The following is a 26337-nucleotide window of genomic DNA, read 5'->3' on the forward strand; positions in this document are numbered from 1 at the left end:
GTTCCCGCCAAATACGAGCTCGGCGGCCGCGGCAGCAGCGGCGCGGGCGGGAGGGCGAGCGGCAGTGGCCGCCTGAACAGAGCCCGCGCCTCCGCCGTCTGAAGGGAGCTCGAGCCGCCGCCGGGGCGATGCTGGAGGAGCTGGAGTGCGGGGCGCCTGGCGCCAGGGGAGCGGCCGCAGGTCGGTTCGGGCCCGCGCCGAGAGGAAGGGGGGGCGCGGCGCGCGGCCTGCGCAGGCCGAGGCGGCATTTGGGGGCGGACGGGCCTCTCGGCCCCCGGCCCGCTCCTCTTCGGCCGGCATTCGATCGGTGCGGCCGTCACGGTCGGAGCCAGGGCCTTGCGACCCGAAGGGCGCCCTCCTTGACGTTATTGTTGCGGCCGCGACCATTTTTTTTCCGGCGCTTTTGCGTCAGTTCGTCCTTGCAGGGCTCTCCGCGGTGACGGGTCGGTATGGCCCGGAGGGGAGACTGAGGCCCAGGGAGGCGAAAGGGCTGGCTTTGCAGGTTGCTGAGTGCGTTTGTGTTCCCTGAGCAAGTTGGACCGTGCAGCGACCCTCTGGCCGGTTGGGGAAACTGAGGCCCGGGGGCACACGGGCTCGGGGACCACAACAGCTGCGTCTGCGGGTCAGGGCAAGCCCAGGTAAGAGGCCTGGATGGTGGGATCGTCAGGGAGCTGGGACTCCTGGGTTCTTGATCCTGCCCGCTATGCAAGGTGAAGACCTGCCTTCCCCTCCCCCACCCCACCTTGGGAGGGGGCTTTCTAGCACCTGGCAGGGCCTCGGAAACGTGGGATCGTGAACCAAAGAGGACCAGACTGCCTGTCTACCTTGCTTGACTTCCATTTTGTCCCTAGCACTGGCGCAATGCTTGGCACATAGTAAGTGCCCGACAAATAACCTGTTCATTGACTTAAGGGTTGACAGGGAGATCAACTAGTCTACTCCAGGGTTTCTCAACCTGGGTGGGCACTGTTGACATTTGGGGCTGTCCTGTGCATTGTAGGGTGTTGAGCAGCATCCCTGGCCTCCACCCGTTAGATCCCAGTAGCATCCCCTTTTTTCTATGTGTGATGACCAAAAATGTATCCAAGCATTGCCCCCCAGGATGAGGGGGCAAAATCGCCCCCTCGTTGAGAAGCACTGTTCCAATTGTTTCCAAACTTTGAAATTTCACGGAGACATAAAACTCATATCAGTAAAGTTGGGACCGATTGTCCTGGGCAGTCCTTTGATCCAGTAAGAATGTTTAATTTAAAAATTTAAAAAACATTACCTTGCTGTGACCACCCTATCATAAAGGGAAGGGGTGTTTTAATGCTAAATAAAATTAGGCATGTAATCTCAGAATAAAGAGCATTGGTAACTTTAGACAGGAGTGTGTGTTAATTGTACGTGTACCTTTGAACAGTTCAGATCCCTGGGTGGGCTACTCTTTTATGCTTCTGGGCCTAAGTCACTTGTGTTTCACTCACATCAAAGCTGGTGACTCAGGGCCACACCAGTAAATACTTGTGGTTGTCCTAAAAATAAGTAGGTAAAGATTACGTATACTTCAGTCGAGGGGTGAAAATCATGTCTTTGGTAAACAAGGGCTTGAGAATGATACTGTCTTGAAATGGGTAGAAAGGAAATGTGAATCCTCAGGGTATTTGTATTCCAAGCTTGGAGGGTAGGCGAGAGCAGTTTCATCTATGGACAGCAAGTTTTTTAGAAACCTTGATCTGCTTTTTTTTTTTTTTTTTTTTAAAGATTTTATTTATTTATTTGACAGAGAGAGACACAGCGAGAGAGGGAACACAAGCAGGGGGAGTGGGAGAGGGAGAAGCAGGCTTCCCGCTGAGCAGGGAGCCCGATGCGGGGCTCGATCCCAGGACCCTGGGATCATGACCTGAGCCGAAGGCAGACGCTTAACGACTGAGCCACCCAGGCGCCCCTTGATCTGCTTTTTAAAAATACTTACGTGTATGTGTCTTTTACAAAACATATGTAGATTGGCCCAAATAAGTAACCTAGATTTTTCTCAAGCCAAATCTCCTAGCAGGTGTCAGCTTCTAAACTTATTCTAACCAATTGAAGCATATTTTCCCAAAGACTTAGTTCTATTTACAGTCATTTCTGTATCAGCTTTGATATTATTAGATGCTTTTCTTGAGATTTTTTTCATGCAGGAGAACATTCTCCCTTATTTCTTGACAGCACTTCAGCTCCAGCCTGGCAAGCTCAACATGCTTTAAATTGTTTTACCTGTATGGACTCTATTTAAACTTTTTTTTTTTTTTTAAGATTTATTTATTTATTTGACAGAGAGAAAGACAGCCAGAGAGGGAACACAAGCAGGGGGAATGGGCAGAGGGAGAAGCAGGCTTCCCACAGAGCAGGGAGCCCGATGTGGGGCTCGATCCCAGGACCCTGGGATCATGACCTGAGCCAAAGGCAGATGCTTAACGACTGAGCCACCCAGGCGCCCCAGTATGGACTCTATTTAAAAAAGAAAATAAGCCCTATTCTGACTTTGCAGATTTGGTGGTGGGGATGGGTTGATTGGAGGAGAACATTTTGGGGTCATTAATGGTGAAATTGGTAATGCAGTGTTTTCTGTCATCTCTGCACTCGTTTCCCTTTTCTCTCTCTCTCTCTCTCTTTTTTAAGATTTTATTTTTAAGTAATCTCTACACTCAGTGTGGGGCTCGAACTCATGACCCTGAGATTAAGAGTTGCACGTTCCACCAACTGAGCCAGCCAGGTGCCCCATCTTTCCCCTTTCCACTGTCCCTGTGACCAGCTCATTGGTGTCCCACTATGTGCCAGTTCTGAGCTAGGTGCAAAGGGTACAGTGTGGAACAAATCTCCCTGTTGTCACAGAGCTGGTATTGGGGGGGGTGGGGGACATAATAATGTAAGATTCAGAGTGATAATTACCACACAGAGATGAAAAGGTATGACAGTGTTGAGAACAGAATTTCTCAACCTGTTAACATTTGGGGCAGATAATTCCGTCGTGGGTGCCGTCCTGTGTATTTTAGGATATTTAGTATCTCTGTCCTCTACCCACTAGACGCTCCCCACTCACAACAACCAAAAATGTCCCTAAACATTGCCAAAGGCCCCTTGGTGGGGGTGGCAAAATCGCCCCCACTGGACAACCACTTTGGACATATTAGGTGGCTGCATATGTATTTACTACTTCATTATTTCCAACTTTTAATAACTTATCCTTTGATACTTCATTCACAGCCATGGATTGCAAAGACAGACCAGCTTTTCCAGTCAAGAAGTTAATACAAGGTAACTGTCTGGGAAGGGTTAAATACTGTTCCTAATTTATATCCTTCAGTGTCTCCTCATTTGTATTTTTGATTTTCTTTGAGCAGGGGCCTTCTGCTGGGGTCCTCAGCAGAAGCCTCAAGGGCTAGGGGCAAGATAAACAATTGCACCTTCCAGTCAGAAGCTGGGGAATCCATGTGATTGTTACTGTTTTCTTAGGTTCCCAGAAGCAAATCCAGTGGTCACTGACTTTATGAGGGTTTCTCTACTTCAGCACTGTTGATGTTCTGTAATTTTTTTGTCACAGTGTGGGGCTATCCTCTATAATGTAGGGCTTAGCAGTGTCCCTCGTCGCTCACCCAAGTCATGACAACCAATAATATCTCCAGACTTCACCAGAAATCCCTGGCAGGCACAACTGCCCCTGGTTGAACCACTGTTGTACAGGACAATAAATGTGTCCAAATCCTTCTGTATGAAAAGAGTAGTATATTTGCCCTTAGGCCAGATTAACTAAGTGACTGTGTAAAAAACTATGGTTTCTGATTTTTAAAACTTGATATCTGGTTCTCCTGGAGCAGCTTTCCTCCTCCCATGATGACTGATAGCAAGTTTGGTGTTGAGGGGAGTCACGTTAAGGGCAACAGTCTTTGAGGTGAAACAATCGCGGACAGGGGCAAACTGTGGAACCCAAGGGCATGAGTGTTTTATAGGGAAATCCCCACCTCCTGGGCCCACCTCCAGCCCAGCAAGGTTGATACTTGTTGAGCATATGGAATATTAAATTATTGATGGGTTGTCGCTCTTCACACTTTCCCCATAAAGATGGCCTCCTCTCTCTGTTTCAGCTCGTCTGCCCTTCAAGCGCCTGAATCTTGTCCCAAAGGAGAAGAGTGAGGACGGGTCAGATGACATGAGGAGCTCTGAGGGCACTCCTGCACAAAGTCAAGTACCTGATCTGGAGACCTCTTTGGACACCTTGGAGAACAACTGTCATATGGGCTCTGACATAGACTGTAGTCCAAAACTTGTCAATGGGAAGGGTCCCTTAGATAACTTTTTAAGAAGCAGAGTCAAAACCAGTATTGACCAGACCACAGTCATCATTGACTTGACGGAGGACTCGAGTGACCAACTAGATGGCCTTGTGGCCCACAGTAAACTAGATGCTGCAGCCTCTCCCTCCGAGGAGGCTGTAAGTGGGGTCAGAGAAGAAGCTGGATGTGACAGGGCGACGCTGGAGGCCAGTCTGGAGGACGAGCTGACATATGCTGAGGAGACCCTTACAGACATTCCATGCAAAACAGAGGAGGGTGCTGGCTCCAGGGGCGCAGAGAGGAGTGGAGATGGGCAGAAAGCCTCGCCCCCAAGCAGCCCTGTGCCGACAGGTGGTCCGAGAACATGCTCCGAGAAGGACCAGGATGGTTGGAGTGAAGCCAGGGGCATCCTGTTCAAAGGGAAGGTGCCCGTAGTGGTTTTGCAGGATATCCTGGCTGCGAAACCTCCTCAAGCCAAGTCTCCTCCCACGACACCTGCAGACCAGGGCATGCCCTCTGAGAGCGAGATGCTGGAGTCTGGCCCTGAAGAAGACTCTGTTCTTAGCCATTCGTCCCAGGGTTCTTCCTCTCCTACCAGCTCACCTGAGGGGCAGTCTGCTTCCAAAACGCACAGCAGTCCCAGGCCTTCCCCCACCTCCACACCTACCCGTAGAGTAAGTATCTCTGCCGAACGCCGGTGCGGCAGTGCTGATGGTATTCAGCCTCTTGCTCTCCCCCTGGGGGTACCGTGTCACCCCAGTGGTTAGTGGCCAAGCAGGTGGGGCCACAGGCTGATTCAGAATTCTCTGGCTCTCAAAAGCCATTAGCAGCGTTCGATTACATATCCATTGCGATGTACGGGTTCCAGTGTGTCGGATGTCTTCTGTGAACTGCCATCTTGGTAGCCATGGTTATTCACACCTAATGAGTGGTGCTAGTCACCGTAGCAATTTTAGTAAGGAACGCTTGTAAGCAGGCAACTGTGACCCCTCATGTCAGATGTTAGCTCTCTCCATTTCTCCGTGCTGTTCCAACACAGGCTCACAAGCGTGTTGATGGTAACGAGTCTTGGTGAAGAGACCCCAAGACAGCAGGAAGAATAAAATGGGGATTCTGTAGGGTCAGCTCTCGTCAACCTAGACACCCACCGAAAAACCTCACCCAGAGCAACAAGAACAAAAGGAAAACATGACACCATTTTTTTTTTTTTAAAGATTTTATTTCTTTTTTGACAGGGAGAGACACAGCGAGAGAAGGAACCCAAGCAGGGGGAGTGGGAGAGGGAGAAGCAGGCTTCCCGCAGAGCAGGGAGCCCGATGTGGGGCTCGATCCCAGGACCCCGGGATCATGACTTGAGCCGAAGGCAGACGCTTAACGACTGAGCCACCCAGGCGCCCCACATGACACCATTTTTAAGGAGCACAGAAAGATGACTTGAAATGCCTGTTTCTGTTGCTGGTTTGTGATCAGCACGATGGCAGCTGTCTCTGCTCTCACCCACCTTTAGGGTCTTATGGGTAAAACTGATAAAATGAGTCAAGAATCCAGAATTATGTTTAACAGTGTTCTTTATTTTGGGTTTTTGGGGTTTTGTTTTTCAGTATTTTGGTTTTGTAGAATTTTTGTTTACATTACGTTTTGTTTTAAGTAGGCTCCACGCCCAGCATGGGGCTCAAACTCAGGACTGAGATCAAAAGTTATATGCTCCACCCACAGAGCCAGCCAGATGCCCTTAGGTTGTTTTGTTTTTTGGTTGCTTTTTAATGTAGGATCAGATCCTAGGTTGGATCATTCAGTCTCTACTGTACCTGCTTGATTTGACCTTGATCACTTTCTGAGATTTGATCTCTAAGAGACTCATTATTTTTCTAGATGATTCCTTGGCTTTTATCTCCTGAGGAGTTGAGAAGAAAAGAAAAAAAATGGCTTTCTCTTTAGGTTTTCAAAATGTCAAGAGTGGAGCAATCTTTTTTTTCTTGGAGACGGAGATACATTTTTAAACTTCCACGTGAGCCATTATTCAGACTCTCAGAATCAGAGTTGACGTCCCTTTTTGTTGTCAGCCATCTTGTTCGGTCCAGCCAATTGCTTGAAATCCTTCCAGACTGCTGCTTCTACTTTGCCGAGATCTTCTGTCATGTGACATGTTACAGCCAGTTAGCCTAGAAAACAGGACATGTACACGTTTCCATTCTTCTTAAGCACTTCATTTTTTAAGTTTGTTTGTTTTTTTAAGATTTTATTTATTTGACAGAGAGAGACACAGCAAGAGAGGGAACACAAGCAGGGGGAGTGGGAGAGGGAGAAGCAGGCTTCCCACCGAGCAGGGAGCCTGATGCGGGGCTCAATCCCAGGACCCTGGAGCCGAGGGCAGATGCTTAACAACTGAGCCACCCAGGCGTCCCTTTAAGTTTGTTTTTATGCCTGTAGCTGAGCCTGAGATTCGGGAAGTGACATAGTTGGGCATTGTCATGAAACAATTTTATTTCTGTCTGCTGGCCCACATGGCACTCGGACAGCTGAGCAAGTGAACTGAGTGTGGTCGGTTAGGAGATCCTGCACCTGAGATGTTGGATCTTAACTCTGAACAGAGGCTTGGAGGTCTGAAATGCTCCAGAAGGCAGTGTTCTCACATGGCTTTGCAAATAATTTACACTGTGAGTGGTGAAGGTTCAGACCGCCCCAGAGCCTGTGGCAGAAAATTGCCTCTGCCACCCACAGGCGGGCTGGTCCATCACAGGAATGGATGTAGAGCCTCCTGATGGTGGTCAACCCCAAAAGGATGAGAGCAAAGTGAAGTGATCATCGGGCACCTCTGGCTGCTGTGAGAGCAAGACTCCCCGGGGAGTGGCAGAAGACAGACCACTTGCAGCCACACCCACAGCCTCGTCCTTTATGTCCACCCCCCCCACCCCCACCCCAGGAGCAGGAGTTTCTTGATTTGCTGGTTAGTTTTGTGTTTGGTGCTCAACCAACACCTTCCCTTGGCGGGGGCGGGGGGGCGGGGCGCTCAAGGTTTTCCTGACCCTTATTAGTTTGGGGAATACTTTTGTTTTTCCACTTTCCCTCTCCACCTCCTCCTTTCCTGATTGTAGGTAGAAACTCAGTGGAAGCTTACACATTGTTTCATATTACTATGTAATGTGTTTGATTTTATTTGGCTCCCATAGCCCTGGAGTTGGTACCATAAAATCTCTGCATTTGGATTCCCTAGACATGGTCCTCGAGTGAGTGAGTGAGTGAGTGAGTGAGTGAGTGAGTGAGTGTGTGTGTGTGTGTGTGTGTGTTTCCCTTCCAGGGAACTTGTTAAAATGCAGATCCTGCTGTATTTTCCCAGGGAGTCTGAGATAGTCGGCCCAAAGAGCTTCATTCTGTTGTTTCTTTTGTTTGTTTTGTTTTTTTAAAGTACTCCAGGGGTTCTAGAGAATCTCACTTTGAAAAACAGTTATTTAAGAATACCAATTTTAGATAATCCAGGGTCTTCTGACTAGCTAAACAGTTGCTCTTTAGCATTAGAGCATTTTACCATTTGGAATAGAAGATTGCTTACATTTAGCTGTGAAATTCAGCCTGCTTTATTGGTGATTCAAGAATTATTTTTTTATAAACGATGATGTTGGCACAGCTGTGTTACTGGAATCTCTGAATCTATACAAATGAACTCAGATCACTGGAACTTTCCCCGGTATAACTTAAATTATACAAGTATTAAATTCTTCGTGTTCAAAAAGACATAATTGAAGCATGACAATCCCTCTGGGCTGGGCTCTCCCAGGAGCTCGTCACCAGTGTGTGAGAGATCTCTTGGGAATACACAGTATCATTTTGTTTCCTTACATGAACCATGTGCTGTAAATATGTTTCTTTTTCATTCTGGGATGTCTTCGGTATTTTTGATATTTTCTGTACAGGGCTGGGAAGATCTCTCGTTAGCTGCCATATCTTATACCTGTGGTGTGGACACACTGCAATTCACGGAGTCATTCCCGTTGCTGGATGTTTCTGTTGTCTCTAATTCTCAGCCTTGACAAAACAACTGTAATGAGCTTCCTTCTGCGTGTTTCCTTGGGCTGCTGTTAAGTAGCACTTGGAGCTCACAGGAAGGCACAGGTGAATCTTGCCTGCTTGCCCTCCACCATGGCTGGAGCGGTTTGGGTTGCATGTCTTCCCCGCTGCTGTCTCTCCCCTGCCGGCAGGTTTTTAGCTGCTCCTGCTCCTGCCACCTCTCCTCACCTCGTTTGCCGCTGCTTATGAGCTAAGAAATTAAATCTCCCTGTATATATAAAATCAGAGCAAGTGGCTCTGAGAGGATCCTGCCAAATAAAGTGCAAGGATGTTCGTGCACATAGTTCAATCAGTCTTGACGACACGGGATAGTTGATGTGTGTGTTTCAGCTTCCTTCTGGGATCTTGGGTCTTGTTTTTGACAGCTGAGTTCCAGATAGGTAACGCGTGTGGTCTCCACTTGGAGAGAGTTCCATAAACACTTGGGCCAAATGTCAAGAAGATAACATATCAGGGGTGCGTGGGTGACTCAGTTGGGTAAGCGGCTGCCTTCGGCTCAGGTCATGATCCCAGGGTCCTGGGATCAAGCCCCGCGTCAGGCTCCCTGCTCAATAGGGAGCCTGCTTCTCCCTTTCTCTCTGCCTGCCTCTCTGCCTACTTGTGCTCTCTCTCTATCTCTCTGTCAAATAAATAAATAAAATCTTTAAAAAAAAAAAAAGAAGATAACCTATCAGACCAGTAAGGCTCACCTGAGCGCCTAGGGAAGCAGTAGACCCTTGTTCTGCGTGAAATTATAATTGCTGTGGTTGTTGATCCTTAGCCCGCTCCTGGGAGTCATGTCAGCTGTAAGCCTGGACTCACAGCGGAGGGGGAGCTCTGTAAGAGGCACTGATTCCGCATCTGAAATTCACTAAGTGTGGGCAAGACTGTTTTTCCCTCAAGTGCTCTCCTCACGAGGGAATCTGGCCATCACATTTGGTACTGTAAATTTGAACGCAAAGGACAACAGAGATACAGCAACTTGCAGATTCTGCTGTTAAATCCTTTCTGGTGGGGGTGAAGTCCAGGGACTTGGCAGGCAGAGTGGACTCTGGAGAGGCAGATGCTTTGTCTCAAGCCCTTGGTAAAACCACTTTGGTCACTGGCATTTGTGCTGGCGCGTGCTTAGTACAGACAGGCTTGAGCATCCCAGCACAATGTGGGTGGCGTTTGAGGTCCTGCCGGCAAGTGGCTTTCATGTGACTGCTCAGCCATTTCCTAAGGGAAGGCTCAATCCAAGAAACTCGGTGTGTCCCAGGTAAGAAGGATGTCTTCTTGAATTTATTAATCTGTCATTCGTATTCTGCACGAGGTCTTGGGCTTTCTCAGAGAAATCACTGCGACCTAGTTTTGTCGATATGACAGAGCATGTCAAGAGAATAGGCCTTTGGTTTTTTGACTCTTCAGTCTCACATCTTGGCTGCCTCTGTAAGTCTCCAAGGAGCCCGGGGAGTTACTACTTTTCCCGTCTGCGCGCTCCCTCCCCACTGTTCTTCCATCGGATGGTTTGGTTTTCAGGATTCCCCGCTCTGGAGATAGCTTAGGCCAGTAGTCTGAACTTGTTCATACTCATACCTGAGGCCACGTCGCCCGCATAGGGAGTGAATCCAACGGTGCGTCTTGGTGAGTACTTCCGGCCCGTGCTCACTTTGTAGCAGGGCGGTGGAGAATGTTGTGCTCTAGGATATAGGGGTCCTAGACCAGATCACCACCTCTGGCAAGCTGACCTTTTCCCCTGAACATTCACTCCACATCTCAGAAGGCAGAGAGTACGCATTGGTGGCTCATGGGAATCCAGCCCATAGACCTGTTTTATTTGATTCACGGTGTTAATTTTTAGACATTACCTACAAAATTTAAATAAAATCGCCAGTATCCGCTCCTCTTGGAAAAATTGGAAGGGGCTGCCCTGTTTCTTTTGTGCCTGGCCCCCTTCATTTTGGTTATCTGTCTCCCCAGTCTCCTCTTTTATCCCCAGATGCATGCATGTGCATGTTCACTGGAGTTCATGACCCCACCATGACATTTTGGTTTTTTGGTTCTGTTTGGAAAGGTTTTCACTGTGCTCTTTTTGTAAAGAAGTTCTTAATCGTGTGAGTCCCCTATCCACCCCCTTCCCTTTCTTTCCCAAAGAAGTGTGTGATATATTATATGTGCTGTAGTGATTGAAACAACCCATGTTTAAAGAGAAATGTTTTTCATTTCAGATAACTAAGAAATTGGTCAAAGCTTCTGCAGAGAAGGACAAGCGCAGACTGCAAAGAGTAAGACATTTCCCCTGAAATAGAAAGTTAACCTGCTGTGCTTTTTGCATTAAATAGTAAGCAAGGCCCCCGTGCACCTCCTTTGCCCGTTGTCACCTTTCCCCACTTGTCCTGACCATGACCTTGGTTCTTGCCTCATTTCGCACAGCTGTGCCCTGGGACTTGTGGGTTGCATCATAATTTTTAGCTTTGCTAAATCATCTGAAGATTTTGCATGTAGTTTTTTCTAAGCTTCTACTATTATTATCATTGTTATTCATACTGTCTTGAGAGCTGCGCATCCCATTGTTGTAGTTGAAATTTGCTCCCAGGCCCCTTCCCATGTGCTGTGCTGGTTTGGTGGCCATGACTAGGTGGGTGGTTATTGTCTAGTGTTGCCTTCTGAGTCTTCACTTCTGTCATCTGGAGGTCACCACATGTCACACACTTCAAAGCAGAGGACTTTTTTCTCATTGTCGTAAAGAGCAGGGAAGCCCACTGGCCCCCCCACACCAGCTTGTGGAAGGGTTGATGATGATAGTGGGTCTGTGCTCACCCAGTGCTTCCTGTGCCGCCCGCCTAATGGCTGCATTCAGTCTTTGTGGATCAGGTTTTAATGGCGGCGGTTTTAGAGTTTCTCTCATTCTTGGTTGGAATTTCAGAGGTGGACGCACGTGGGGTGGGGATGGACATGGGGCTCAAGTATGGCTGGTTTCCAGAAGCCTTCTGCCTTCTTATTTAGCAACGGGGACAGGTGACTCCTCACAGCCTTGCACGCTTTCTCCAGACCAGTAACCTTCTTCAGGTATCTGACTGACCAGTCAGAAGAAGGTGCAGAGGATACTTTGTAAGAACTGAGCAGTTCCGCCATCTCTAACAGGGAGCCTCCGTGGCTTTCCTTAAAGCAACCAGAGGTTTTTCAGGGCAGAGGGTAGGATATTCCCTAGAGATGAGGGCACAGTCCTATGCCCAGACCAAAAGCGGAGTTGCCAGGCTCCTGATGTTGGGAAACCCATTTCCGACAGATAGAGTCCTTGAAAATTCCCTGGTGCTATGGCAGAAGACGAGTGCCCATGTGTGGCAGGCGAGCCTGCTGAGTAGGAACTGAAGCTTATATAATAACACAGTGCCTCAGGCCATGTGCCAGTTGTTTGGAATGAGGAACTGATGTAAAGATAAAAACAAATTCATTTTTTGCTTTTATTGTTTATTCTCATTTCCCCCCCTGACTTAGCAGGTTCCCGGTCCCTGCCTCATCCTGATCTTCCATTTCAGAGTAAATAAAATAAACCCTATAATCTGAGCTGGTTTGGGGAAGGTGGGAAGAAAAATGTTTTTGTTTTAAAGATAGGGAAGCAAAACCTACAGGTGTTTTTGTGTCTTTATTTTATCATGGTTTTATGATTAGGTAGCTGGGAGGTTCTTAGGTCATTGTTTTTAATTAAGTAAAAATAAAACTCCGCCTCATGTTTAAAGATGGTATTTTGAGTGAATCTTATTTTGAATTGCCCAGGAGGTCCTGTGACAAATGGCTGGCGGCCATCACTTTTCTCCTAGAGGCCCGTGCAGCAGCGTGGCCCGTGTGGGAGGGCGCGGGCCAGTGGGGTCCCTCCCGGGTGAGCCACCTCTCCGAGCCCTCCCCCCGCACGTGCGCCCTCCAGGGAGGCGTGGGGACGCAGCTGTGGGACCGTCTCTTGGTGCAGGATAAGGAGCGTTTGGGCAAGCAGCTCAAGTTACGGGCCGAGAAAGAGGAAAAGGAGAAGCTGAAGGAGGAGGCCAAGCGGGCCAAGGAAGAAGCCAAGAAGAAGAAGGAGGAAGAGAAGGAGCTGAAGGAGAAAGAGAGGCGCGAGAAAAGGGAGAAGGATGAAAAGGAGAAGGCAGAGAAGCAGCGGCTTAAGGAGGAGCGGCGCAAGGAGCGGCAGGAGGCCCTGGAGTGCGTGGGCCCTTGGAGGGCTGGGGTGGGGGTGGTGCAGGGGCCTGGGGGGGCAGGGGAGCGGGGGGGGGGGGGGGGGGGGGGGCACCCCCCCCCCCCCCCCCCCCCCACTGCACACGCATGCCTGCCTGGGACCCCTGAGCTGCACCTCACCAGCGCAGGCTGGGTCTGTATGCACCCACGCTGCTGGGCTGAAGCTGAATTTCCTGTCTCCCAGGGCGAAGCTGGAGGAGAAGAGGAAAAAGGAAGAGGAAAAACGGTTGCGGGAAGAAGAGAAGGTAGGTTATTCTCACAGAACCGCTGCGGAGTGTTCCCTTTGCCTGGGGAAGCCAGGTGGCCTGGGCAGGCTGCACCTATAGCTCGCTGGCATGCAGAGTGGCTGATGCTGGCCTGGGGGTTGGTGGGTTTGGAGAGCTGACATCAAAGGAATGCTTTCAGCTGAAAAACGCTAGGGCTCCCGTTCTTGGGGCTACGATCTCTCTTCATTTCTTCGTGCTCATCTTCTCTTCCATTGCAGCGCATTAAAGCAGAGAAGGCTGAAATCACGAGGTTCTTTCAGAAGCCAAAGACCCCACAGGCCCCCAAGGTGAGCAGCTGGCTTCCTCTGGCTTGACTTTTTGTCTTTGTCATGTTCTTCCTTTTGAAAAGTAAAAGGGTATCTTCTGACCAGGTAGCTTCCCTTTCATCAAGAGGGGGTTTCTGCTTACAGAGGGAGCTTTGTTTCTGGTAGGGGCTGGAGACGCAATATTTTGTTATTCGCTATGTCCTTGAAAAGGCTAAAAGTGGCACATTTGCTAAAACCCCTGCCAAGTGTTCGGAGGTTGCTTCCTGAACAGTTTTGCGTTGGGAGCTGTGTGGGAAGGTGCCAGAGAAGACCTGGTCCTTACGTTCAGGGAGCTGAGGCTTGGGATAGGAGGCGAGATTAAGCATAAAACAATAGTTTAGAATTCAGCACAGAGTTCTGCTTCTCCAGCCTGGCATCTGTCGCCTTCTAGCAGCATCTGCTTCCAGAGACCCCAGACTTCCTTCTCCCTCCCTCCATGCTCCAGAGGTAACCCGTCTCCCCTGATGCAAGGGTGTCCATCTAGACCTTTCTGTGCATTCACATCCTTTGGTGTATTTGTGTGTTTATATAGGTAATAAATCATGAATGTGTTCTGTCCCTACTTTGTGTACATCGCTGTATCTTGGATCCTTGCCATGCTGGCACGTCTGGGTCGGCTTCGTCCTTTCTGTTGCCACTTCCCGCAGGGTGGGTGGTGTCACAGTCTATGTGGTCGTTGCCCCATCGATGCCCCATCAGTGGCACGTGACTGTCACTGACACTGTGCACGTGTGCCTTTCTTAGGACGGCTGCCTGGAAGCGGGCTTGATGCTCGGTCCCAGTATACGCACTCGGACAGAATTACTGATTGTATTAGTTCCTGCCCAGGTGCCCTCCCAGCAGGAATGTCCGGGCTGGGCCTTGTGGGGAAATTAGCTCTTCCCCGCCTGCACTGGCGTGGAATGGAACGTGTTTTCTTCTACCTTCACCAATCCAATGGGCAAAAAAATTGACATTCTTTCACTTCATGTTTTTCCTTGATTCCAGTTGGACATCTTTTTGTGTTTTGTTTGCCATTTTATATCTTCTGTGACTTGCCAATTCCTTTTTTTTTTTTTTAAGATTTTATTTATTTTTTGACAGAGAGCGAGAGAGGGAACACAAGCAGGGGGAGTGGGAGAGGGAGAAGCAGGCTTCCCGCGGAGCAGGGAGCACAACGCGGGGCTCAATCCCAGGATCCTGGGATCATGACCTGAGCCGAAGGTGGACGCTTAACCAACTGAGCCACCCAGGTGCCCCAGCCAATTCCTATTTTTTACCCATTTTTCTACAGGATTGGCTTTTCCTCTGACCTCTAGGAGTTATTTATGCAGCCAGGATTTTTTTTTTTTTTTTTTACGATTTTATTTATTTGAGAGAGAATGAGAGACAGAGCATGAGAAGGAGGAGGGTCAGAGGGAGAAGCAGACTCCCCGCTGAGCAGGGAGCCTGATGTGGGACTCAATCCCAGGACCCTGGGATCATGACCTGAGCCAAAGGCAGATGCTTAACCGACTGAGCCACCCACAGCCAGGATTTTTGTTCTTGGTGACATACGCAACAAATATTCCCTCCGTCTGTTATTTGCTTTCTAACCTGTTTATTTATTTTTTTACTTTTTTTAAAGATTTTATTTATTTATTAGAGCGAGAGAGCACAAGCAGGGGAAGTGGCAAAGGGAGAGGGAGAAGAAAGCTCCCCACTGAGCAGGGAGTCCAAGCCTTCTAGCCTGTTTGTAGTGTCTTTTATCCTACAGAAATTTTGTGTTTTAATGTCGACATTTAAAATTTTTTATGCCAGTTAGCTTATGGTTGCAAAGCCTCGTGTACCCTGTGGCCATAGACAGATATATTCTCTTTCCTAGTTTTTTTGTTTTGTTTTTGCTGTTTGTGTTTTGTTTGTTTTTAAAGATTTTTTTTTTTAAGTAATCTTTACACCCAATGTGAGGTTCAGACTTACAGCCCCAAGATCAAGAGTCTCAGGCTCCACCGACTGAGCCAACCAGGCGCCTGTTTGTTCATTGTTTATGTGTAGCTCCTTAGCTTGGCCGGAGTCCTTGGTCATGGGGGCTTGGTCCTAACTCTGTCCTGTATGGGTGCCCGATATGCCAGCACCCATTCATTAGTGAGGTGGGCAGGCGGCTGGTTCTTGGCTTTGGCTGTGTATCGGGAAGCACCAGAGAGCTTTACAAAATCATGGAGCCTGGCTCCTATCCCAGAGCGTCCCCCAGGCCTGGTGTGGGCCTCGGGGTTTTCAGCAGCTCCCAGATGGCCCGCTGTGCGGCCAGTACCCGCTCAGTGAGGTCGGAGGCTGGCTTATACTGAGCTTCGTAGACTAGACTCTCCTCCTGACTCCCCAACTCCTCATGTGCTGCCAGCTTTGGGATCCACTGACAGACATGGCAGATGCTGAAGGAACTCTGAGGGGGGAGAGTAAATCCACCAGAATTTGTGGGGAATGATTCTTAGGGAACAGACACCAATGTGTCAGGTTCATGTCCGTCTTCGGTGTTGAGATGGGCTCTGGGTCGTGAGTCATCTTGTCACGGTGCGGCTCTGGGTGAGCGGTCACTCCCCGGGGGCTTGGTTTCCTCACCTGGGATCTCAGGTCCTATTGCGCCCCACCCCCTTCTTTTTAAAGAGCCGTGTTTATTGAGGTATAATTCACAGTAAAATTCGCTCATTTGGTGAGTCTGACAATGTGTCGGGCTCCACAGCACCCCCATACTCAAGAGTCTTGCTGTCACCCCAGTTTGCTCCCTGTACTCAGCGCCCTCCTCCCCTTTCGGGCCCCCCAGCCCCTGGCAACTGCTGACGTGACTCCTGGCCCTATAGTTTCGCCTTTTACAGAAACTCATGTAAATGACATCACCCAGCGTGTAGCTTTTTGTGTGTCTCCTGGACTTACCAACCTGGATGAATGCGAAAAGGAACATGCTCGTGCCGCATGTCCAGGGGCTCACCCTGGAGGCTGCTGAGCAGCAGGCGTCCCGCCTCACAGGCGTACATCACATCCTCTTCTCCATTTCAGACCCTGGCCGGCTCTTGTGGGAAGTTCGCCCCTTTTGAAATTAAAGAGCACATGGTTCTCGCCCCTCGGTTTCGGACTGCCTTCGACCAAGACCTCTGTGATCAGTTGGACCAGCTCCTCCAGCAACAGAATGGCGAGTTCTCCTTCCTGAAAGATCTGAAAGGCCGGCAGCCCCTCAGGTCTGGACCCACCATGGTTTCAAACCGAAACACGAATATTTATAACAGGTTAGTGGCCAGGGAGACTTGTCTTTTGCCTGTTGGTGACGTCAGAGCACAGTTGGAAAGTCCTGGGGGGCCCAGGGCAGAGCTCTGGGTTCTGGTCCGCTGCTGGCTCATCGTGGCCTTGGGCCAGCTGTCTCCCTCCTGGGCCAAAAGCCTAAATTTCATTGCTGAAGTCTCATGTGCAGCGGCGTTGTTGAAAGCCGCTGCCGCAGGAGGGCAGACTGCCTGGCCTGGCTTCCCGGTCTTTTGGGGGAGGGATCCTATTTTCGTGCCGGCCTCCCTGGGAGGACATTTTGCTGTTCTTGTTGATCTCCTTGTTCTATAAATGCTGTGGGGCAGCAGCTTGGCAATCTTGTTTCTCCTTCCTCCTTGCTCTGTGTCCCTGGAATGAACGTCCCTTAGCTTTCTTGGGAGCAGGTGGTTACCTGCTGTTGGTGGCCTGCTTCCTTGAGAAGCCTGGGTGTCGAGCGGGCATGTTGCGGAGGAGGCGCATTACTGGGTTTGTTCCTCAGCGATGTGCTGATCGTGGAGAGTGGCAAGGTGGATGGCGTTCCTGAGAGGAAGAAGTTTGGTAGAATGAAACTCCTACAGTTTTCTGAGAATCACCGGCCGGCATACTGGGGGACATGGAATAAGAAGACGACTGTCATCCATCCAAGGGACCCCTGGGCCCAAGACAGGGTGAGCACGTGGCAGAGGTGCTGCTCGTCCAGGCACGTCTGTCTGTCTGCATCTCCTCGTTTTGCCTTTTTTATGCTGGTCTCCTGGATTCTAGCGTTTCTGCTTTGCCAGCCCTGAAAGACAACTATGACGCACTGCGTCTTTGTTTCCTCAGAAGCTCCTGGACTATGAGGTGGACAGTGACGAGGAGTGGGAAGAGGAGGAGCCGGGAGAGTCCCTCTCCCATAGTGAGGGGGTGAGCACGCACCTGCACCTTGTTCGGGTCTCGCCCAGAAGGCTGAGTTCACTCACGGCCAGCCTGTGTTTGACGGCAGTGTTGTCTGAAAATTTCAGCCGGCGTTTAACACCCAGATTTCCAGGGGCACCTGGGAGGCCTAGTCGGTTGAGTATCCAACTCTTGGTTTCGGCTCGGGTAGTGATCTCAAGCTCGTGAGATGGAGCCCCATGTCAAGCTCTGTGCTGAGCAGGGAGTCTGCTTGAGATTCTCTCTCCCTCTGCCCCCCTCCCTCCCTCCATGCTCTCTCTCTCAAATAAATAAATAAATCCTTATTTTTAAAAGAATAGTTAAAAAAAACAACAACCAGATTTCCAACTTCTCTTGGAAAACCTTACTTGGTGACGCTAGCCCACTTGGCAGTGGGACTGAGCAGTGTCCACCCCGTTAGGTGGGGCACGCTTACCCCTGGTCTGCCCTGGTCCCCACCCCCTCTTCTGTCTTACATCTGGGTGACTTCACTCGCTTGTGTTCTGCCTGCGCCCCCTCCCCCATCAAATAATGGGATTTGTTCATGAATTCTTATGGACCCTGTGTCCGTAAGAATGATGCTCAAGGCAGTAGATGGTTTTTCCTTCCTTAGATGTTTGCAGGTTAACATTTTAAATGAGGTATATATTCAGTTGCCACATATTATGAACATTTTTTTTTTTTTTTTGAGGATGATGATGACGAAGTGGGAGAAGATGAAGATGAGGATGATGGTTTTTTCGTGCCCCATGGGTACCTGTCTGAGGACGAGGGAGTAACCGAGGTGAGGGAGCAGGGTGGTGACTGTCCCAGAGAGAGCTCGCTGGGCCAAGCTTGGCTGCTAGCCTGGGGGCCGTTACGACTGTGCGACAGCCCTAGCTCATCCACCTGGTTCCACGTGCATTTTGTGACCCCAACATGTAGTTATTTGTGGGGTTGCGGGGACCTGAGCTTGGGTTTTGCCTGGGGAGGGTAGTGGGATCTGCAGAGGTAGGAGAGAATCCCAGGTGGGGAGGCGGCATGAGGAGAAACCTGAGTCGGAGAGGCTGGGGGGTTTGTGCTAAAGCACTTTCATTCTTTTTACATTTTCTTAGCTGAGATATAATGAACTTAGAAGAAAACATGCAGATCTTAGTTATTGAGCGCACTGAGCTTTAATGATTGACATTTGTAAATCCATCACCTGAAATAAAATCTAGAACTTTCTGTCTCTCCATACGGTTCCCCCGTGCCCCTTCAAGTTAACCCCCAACCCCTGCCACCAACTTGCTAGACTCTGCCAGATGGCTGCTTTTAGGGCTCCGACAGCCTGTCAGGTTGTAGTGTTGGGGCAGTGGAGAGATGGAGAAGTAGGACGTTGCCCGGGGCAGTGGTTTTGTCTCTCCAGATCAGACCGGAGGGGCAGGTGTTCCTCAGGTATTTCCAACCAGCGAGGCAGCCATGTCTCTGGAGCCCATGAGCCTCCCCGTCCCTGAGAGCGGTGTTGGGCCTGGTGTGGGAGGAGCCTGGCCCGGAGGGTAAACTGGGCGTGGGATTTGGGGTTGGGAATTGGACGGCCCTGGAATCACACCCTCCCCAGAAAATCTGGAGTGGCCTTGAGCGGCTTACCGGTGAGGCTCGGAGAATACCTGAGACTCTGCCAGTCATGGCCAGAGAGGATGGGTGCATCCCAAAACAGCAAAGGGCGCAAGTGTTAGTCACCATTAAGTCTAGGGAAGCACTCTGCTATTTCCCAGCCGGTGATGTTAGGAAGAGGGGTGCAGGACGCCATGGGGGCCAGGAGAGGCAGACGCAGCGGCCCTGGGGGCGGCATGAGAAGGCTCAGGGGCCTGGGAACCCTGAGTGAGCATTGCTCTCCACCCTGCAAGGAGTGTGCCGACCCAGAGAACCACAAGGTTCGCCAGAAACTGAAGGCCAAAGAGTGGGACGAGTTTTTGGCGAAGGGGAAGAGGTTCCGCGTGCTCCAGCCCGTGAAGATTGGCTGCATCTGGGCAGCCGATAAGGATGGCGGTGCCGACCTGAAGGTGCTGCAGCAGTTCACGGCGTGCCTTCTGGAGACAGTCCCCTCCGAGGAGGAGCAGACGCCCAAGGCCTCCAGACGAGAGAAGAGAGACCAGCAGAGTGAGTGCCGGTGCTTGGTGGGAACGGGAGGGGATCCCAGCTGTCCTGGGCCCAGGGAGACTTTATTAGGTGGCTGGACTAAGATGTAGAAGTCCTTCCAACAAATCACAAAAGCCAGCGCTTGCTGAGCACATCTCTTCCTTCCTTAAGACGACAGCAGTCCGGGGTGCTCCTTTAATTAGCCCGCTTCCCCAGCGTGCCTGGCTCAAGGTCGCACACGTCCCTGAGGACTCTGCCTCCTCGCTCTTCAGAGCCAGGGGAGGCCCAGTGTCTCAGGAGAGCATGGTGACCATAACTAAGGAGAGGGAGGCATGCTAGGTTATCCAGAGAAATCCTGCCTCGGGAGACGGGCTTCCCAGCCTCCTGCAGCTCACGAGTGTGTCTGAAACCTACCCTTGAAAGGCCACCCCGAAGCTGACTGCGTCTCTGACCTTGGTGACAGACCGGGGAGCCCTGTGCAATGTGTGTTCTCTCTCCCCGTGTCTCCCCGCCCCGCCCCCGCCAGTCTTGGGGCAGTTGCTCCCACTGCTGCACGGGAATGTGAACGGAAGCAAAGCGATCATCCGGGAGTTCCAGGAGTGCTGCCGCCGGGGGCTGCTCAGCAAGGACACGGGCAGTCCTGACAGCAGCTCTGCCAGCCCGCCCAGCCCCGGCTCCTCCCGCCCGCAGACCCCCACCGCCAGCGAGGACGCCGCCGTGCCCTCCAAGGCCAGGCTCAAGCGGATAATTTCCGAGAACTCGGTGTACGAGAAGAGGCCTGATTTCAGGATGTGCTGGTACGTCCACCCGCAGGTGCTGAAGACCTTTGACCAGGAGCACCTGCCCGTGCCGTGCCAGTGGAGTTACGTCACCATGGTGCCCGCGGCCACCAGGGAGGACAGTGGCAGCGTCCCCGCCACGGGGCCCGGCCAGGGGACGCCCGTCTCGCTGAAGCGGAAGTCAGCCGGTAGCATGTGCATCACCCAGTTCATGAAGAAGCGCAGGCACGACGGGCAGGTGAGGGGCGGGATGGGGCGGGGCGGGCAGACCCCCCACGGGGGCTTTCTCACTTTCAGTAAGGTTTGTGTTTTAGAGCAGGTTTATTAGAGTCACAGCAAAACTGAGCAGAAAGTATAGCGATTTCGCACGTTAGCCGGGTCCCCGCAGCCACAGCCTCCCCTCCATCAGCATGGCCCCGGGGCTGTGCCTTTGTCCCAATCCACAAACCCACGGGGACCTGTCATTCTCACCCCGAGTCCCCAGGGGACGGTAGGGGTCACCCTTGGTGCTGTACCTGCTGTGGATTCGGACGAATGTGTGATGACGTGTATGCACCGCTGTGGTCTCCTGCAGAGTAGCTTCACCGACCGAAACATGCCCTGTGCTGCTCCTCCTCCTCCCCCCTCCCTCCCGACTCCTGGGAACCACCCAGCTATTTATCGTCTCCACCACCCTGTCTTTCCCAGACTTGGAAGCACACAGTGTGAGGCCTTCTCAGACTGGCTTCGCTCACTTAGGGATGTGCCTCTGAGGTTCCTCCCTGCCGTTGCCTGGCTCGATGGCTCATTTCTTTTCCTTTTTTTAATTTAAGATTTTGTTTTTTTATCTGAAAGAGAGAGAGAGAGCACGGGCAGAGGCAGAGGGAGAGGGAGAAGCAGGCTTCCCGCTGAGCAGGGAGCCTGACGTGGGGCCCCATGCCAGGACCCCGGGATCATGACCTGAACTGAAGGCAGACGCTTAACTGACTGAGCCACCCGGGCGCCCCGATGGCTCATTTCTTTTTAGCCCCCAGCAGTGTTCTGTGCAGTGACTTTTTAGTTTTTCTTATCTATTTTTGCTCTTACATTCACTTACTGTAGTTACAAAGCACTGACTGCCTCAGGGGCTCTGCTCAACCTTGTCCACACAGTGACCAGCAGAACCGTCTAATAGGCGCGCGGACGAATCTGTCGCACGAACAGCTGCCTGATCACAGACAGGCAGTGCTTGGAGGAGCGGAGCGTGGGGGCCTGGGGGCACGGGGTGCCCCATCTCCTGTGCCGGCTGCGTGCTCAGGGGCAGGGACCCGGGCACAGCCTTCGCTGATGTTGGATGTGTATTTTTTTTCCTTACTGGAATAGGGATGTGATGAGTTTCTTTCCTTTCATGCATCTACTCTTAACTGGAAACCTATTTTGCAGAGTGAGCACTGGGTTCTCGTCTCAGGCAGGCATCTTACAGGGTTACGGATTTTACGAGGAGGATGTGATGAAGGTGTCTTTCGAGCCGTGTCTCCGGCTCACGTCCAGTGCCCTCCGAGGGGGGGCCATGTGACTTGGGGAGCTGCGTGCCGCAACCTGGGCGGTGACGCCCCGCATTCCCAGCTCCTGCCCACAGCTTCTCTTCCTTTCAGCTTAGAAAGTAAAGTGGCTGTCAGAACAGGAAGGCGGGAGAAATGGCTCCTGGAATGACGCCTTGCCTTCTCCCTGCTGCTGTTGCAGACAGATGAGGCCTCGATCTGACCCTGAGTGCATGACCTGAGTGGAAACTGGGAGTCGGGCACTTCACCCTGAGCCAGCCCGGCGCCCCTGAAGTCTGCACTGTGAAAGCTCCTTAGAGGGGCGCCTGGGTGGCTCAGTCAGTGAAGCGTCTGACTCGTGATTTCTGCTCAGGTCGGGATCTCAGGGTCATGATGCTGAGCCTGCGTCAGGCTCTGCGGTCGGCGGGGAGTCTGCTGGAGATTCTCCTCTCCCTCTTCCTCTGTCCCTCTGCCTGCTTGCTTGTACGCATGTGTGCTCCTTCGCTCGGCCCAGGACCGCAGGGTGGGTCAGCACAGTGTGCGCCTCGTGGGGAGGGAAGCCCTGAGCGCCTGGCTTCTGGGGGTATTCTGGGAGCGGTTCCATGGGCAGTTAGCCTCACCCCTGCTCTCCAGAGTGGGACACAGAACTCGGCGGTCCTAGTGTCGGGCTGCCGGTCACGGGGCCCCAGCGTCACAGCTTCAGCTCATGGGGGTTTGTCCTGAGCTCCGGTAACGACAGGCTCCCCCGTGTCCCACTCTCTCCTTCCTTAGCATGTGGCCTTTGTCTTCATGGTCACGGGATGGCTGTCTCGCCTCCAGCCAGCAGGACCAAGGCAGCAGAGACTTTCCGTTTAGCTGGAAAGGGAAACCCTCCCCAGCGGACTTCACCGGAGTCCTCCCGGCCAGAATTCGGTGGCACAGCCACCCCCGCCGCAGGGGAGGCTGGGTAAATGAGACTGGCCAGCAGCGCTCAACAGCACTCTGGTTCTGCTGGGGCGGGGCGGGGGAATGGCTTGGGGCGTGCGTTAGCCAGGGCGCCCCCCGCTGCACAGCACCCACATAAACACGCAAGACAGGTCAACTTCTAGAAGGAGTGTTTCCACTTTGTTTTGGTAAAGCCGCTAACAGACACTCCTCTACCCTTGGGGATAGTCGTTGCCAAACTCTGAACATGTGCAGATGTTTTAGATTGGGTTGAGCTTTTTTAATTTGTGGGAATTTAATTTTTTTTTCAAATTTTTACTTGAATTCTAGTTAATTTTTTTTTAGTCTTGCGGGAATTTAAAGATGTTTTTGAGTTGGCGGTCGTCCTACTACGCCATGTGTTCACAAGGGGTCATGATCAGTCAGGTGAACGGGGCTGAGGTGAGGCGCCAGGTCTGTGGTCTTGGGTGGCCCCCAGGGTGACTCAAGCTTTGGGCCGCAGTTTTTTTCTGAAATGGGGAGAGACCCTATTTTCCCTCTCCAGTCAAAAATCATCTGATCAAAATGACCCCGAACAGGTGCTCCCCAGAGTCAATTCTTCGTTGTGGCTAAATGCCTTTCCAAGCATGGGGGGTGTGGCGGGCCCTGGGCCCCCTGCCGGCAGCACTGGCAGCCTGAGCACCTGTCCTGGGCCTGGAGGGCTGTGGATGGGGACCCCCCTGCAAACTGGCGGACGCGCGGGGAGCCTTGTTCGTCGGCGCTTGCGCGTCCTGTCTGCAGGGCCCGTGAGCGGGAAGGGCTGTATGCGGCCGCTTCGTTCCTTCTGCTTGACAGACCCAGCTGAGCGCCTCCCGATCAGCATGGGTGAGAGCCGGGCTGTGCTCTCCTTAGCCAGTGAATTCTTTGGAGACAGGTGGTTGGAGGCGGCAGCGCTGCTTGCTCTGGGGGCCACCGTCGTGTCTGTGGGGCTGTCCGGCCGGGCCGGCAGGCTGCTCACCCCACGGTCCTGTGCCGTCACCCCTTCTCCAGGCAAATGCGGATTCCTGTAGCAGAGGAATTCCAGGAGTGTCTTGAGAAGCAGTCCCCCTTTTGAAACAAGCCCGTCTCCGCCTCTGCTGGTCCTTTGCTCATCTCCAGAGAGCAGGGCGCTTGTATGGATGGTTGGTGTTTAAAAGTGGCCTTCTTTTCCACACCATCCTTCTGTCCCCTCCGATGAAAGCCAATGAGCGGCTCCGGCAAGTCGGTGGAGGTTGTGCCCACAGCGGCTCGGACGGTGTCGTCACTGGCGACAGTGGTCCGAGCATGAGTGACGAGAGTTGTCAGGGGCCCGGCAGAGGAGGAGACGCTGGCTGGCTGAGAAAGTGGGTCTTTATCCCTGTCTCTTTCAGACCAAACCAGAAACCCAGATTGTGGATTCAGAAACGGCAAATTATTTTTGTAATGTAAATAATGCCGGTGGTCATTTTGGGAGATCTGAATGAGGTCCTTTGAGAGAACCTTCTCTCCCCCCACAAGGCTCCTTTGCTCACAGGCTCTCACTTGTGGCCAGACCGGGTGGAGGTTCGGGGGGCACAGCGGCCCATCTGCTGCTGCTGATGGCCCGTGCACCCTTGTCTGCCCAGGTTGGAGCCGGGGACCTGGATGGCTTCCAGGCAGACACGGAGGAGGAGGAAGAGGAGGACGGCGACTGTGTGATCCTGGACATCTCGGATGTCGGGGGTGAGAACCTGGCAGGAAAGGAAGAACGCATGCGCTCTCGCTCCCACGCGCCTCTTGTTTGTAAAGAGTGGGGCTGAGTTAAGAGACCCCAAGAGGCGCTGGGCGGGCTGGGTGGGTGTGGATGGTGGGTTCTGGTCCAGGGTCTGCAGGATCTGACTTATCTGAAAGCTGCCATGTGCACAGCAGGACTGGACTCAGTAGCCATGGCAGAAATAGGTACAGTAATGGGCCAGCAGTTGGGATGCTGACCACGTCGGGGCGCTGTTCCAGAAGCTTCCTCCCTGGGCTGAGTCCCAGGAGGGGAGTGGTGGAGTCTTAGGGTAGTCTTGGCTCCCCTGTAGAAGGGGCTCAGTTGGGGAGACCTGGAGGGGGCGGGGAGCCGAGTGGGCAGTGGGCAAGGCCAACGTTTGACTCTTACCGAGTGAGCTGAGGAGGGGACAGGCTCTGAGGGCTGTGAGTGTAGCTGTCTGAAGGGGGGCAGGGGGGCATGGAGGGGCAGTGACTCGGGCCCCTACCCGGTCTGGGGGTGCAGCCAGCTAAAGCCGCCTCCCTCTCTTGCCTTGCAGAGGCCCCGGCCCCGTGTGGAACCACTTCTGGAGCCGGGGGGTCCGTGGGCATGGACACCAGTGAGAGCCCCGTGCCCGCCCGCTCGCTCGGCCCCTGCTGAGTGCCCCGCCGGCCCGGTGTGTGTAGGTAGAATGGTTAGGGCATTCACAAACGCCTCTTGGATACTTGAAAGTCCTGCGAGTCCTGTGTAAAGAGCACTTTGTCCTGCTTCGCAGGCCTCCCCGGAGGTCTGGAAAGTTTTATAGAGGATGCTTGATTTGTTCCTTTTGATATTTGTAAAAATTTTCCCCCCAAAAGCTGCATATTAATCTGCCCTTTAATAAAGCATTATTGCAATGTGAGGACCTGTACAGGGACAGGCTGGTCGCGCCTGTGGGCCCCCAAGCAGGCGCTGTGATGAAATGCTTGTAAATGAGTTGGACCTGAAGTGGGTGTGTATAAACTTATTGTTCACCCTGACCCGGTGCATCTGTTGTCTTTTCGAACATCGTTTCTTGTGAGTGGGTACGTTCCATCCCCTGGGCTGGCCCCCCGCTCTGGGCTGGCGGGTGCGCACTCCCCTACCTCGTTTGTATGAACAGTCACACCTTGCAGAAGCACTGTCCCCACCTCTACGGTTTCTATGCTGACCTAGTACAAGGTGACAGCTTCCGGAAGGTGCTTCTGCCGGTCTGGCCCTCCTGCCCATCTGTTAGGCCACCGGGACTGGAACTGTGGCTTCCAGATGGATGCCGGGGTCGGGTCACACCTGGGGAAAGATGCGCAGACGGCTGCGGGCCCCTGTGCGCTGGAGCAGCCGTGCTGGGGCTGTGAGCGGCCCCACAGAGGGATCAGAGCACATCAGAGGCCTGGGGGCACTGAGACTTTGGCAGAGCTCATGGACTCCATCTAACCTGGACGCCTGGTCCCTCTGTCGAGTTCTTACTGTTCCTGCTGCCCCCCCCACCCCCCCCACCGCCCCGGAGTGTTCAGCATCCACTGGACTTGGCCAAGACAGGGTGACCCCACCCCACCCTCAGGGCACTCGAAGGCCAGGACTCCCCGCAGGAGGCGGGGTGCAGTTGCATCCGAATACAGGTGTGTGTGCTGCATCTGCGGACGGGGCTACCTCCGCCGGCCGGGTCCCCCGCAACCCGTTTTAGTTGGCCACCTGACCACGTGCAGTCAACGCCCAGTCACAGTTGGGCGGGGTGGGAACTGAGACGGGGCAGCAGAGGACAGGCCCCGGTCTTGCCCTGTGTGGGAACAGAGCAGCTGGCGGCCCAGGTGGGAAGAAAAAGCGTGTGTGGGGCTACTTGCTGGCTGGGGGTTACAAGGCATTTTTGGTTTTGAAATCACATTTGGGGCTCAGAGCTTCAAGTCTGTCCACCACTGAGCTGGCGGTGGCCGGAGGACCGGCCAGCACAGGCCTCTGCGCACGGGAAGAGAGGGTCTGGGAGGGGCTGGCCTGGGGGGAGAGGCGGGGACGG

The 26337-nt window shown here is 52.5% G+C and overlaps 1 protein-coding gene across 2 annotated transcripts; it reads left to right on the forward strand.

Moving 5' to 3' along the window:
- CHAF1A (chromatin assembly factor 1 subunit A) lies at positions 1–25320 on the forward strand. Of its 2 annotated transcripts, none has more exons than XM_032394769.1 (15): positions 1–180; positions 3232–3282; positions 4110–4972; positions 10550–10606; positions 12289–12518; positions 12736–12796; positions 13036–13104; positions 16132–16358; positions 16868–17036; positions 17191–17271; positions 17972–18064; positions 19149–19401; positions 19907–20397; positions 24205–24301; positions 24868–25320. In XM_032394769.1, exons 1-15 carry the CDS (start codon positions 129–131, stop codon positions 24966–24968), a joined length of 2895 nt encoding a protein of 964 aa, XP_032250660.1. In that variant the 5' UTR covers positions 1–128; the 3' UTR covers positions 24969–25320. The 2 variants fall into 2 exon arrangements, with proteins under 2 accessions (XP_032250660.1, XP_032250661.1); XM_032394770.1 differs by lacking the exon at positions 1–180 and adding an exon at positions 300–638.
- Positions 25321–26337: the final 1017 nt, after the last annotated feature.

This window comes from Phoca vitulina, unplaced genomic scaffold (genome assembly GCF_004348235.1).
Source record: "Phoca vitulina isolate PV1807 unplaced genomic scaffold, GSC_HSeal_1.0 scaffold81, whole genome shotgun sequence".
Lineage (NCBI taxonomy): Eukaryota > Metazoa > Chordata > Mammalia > Carnivora > Phocidae > Phoca > Phoca vitulina.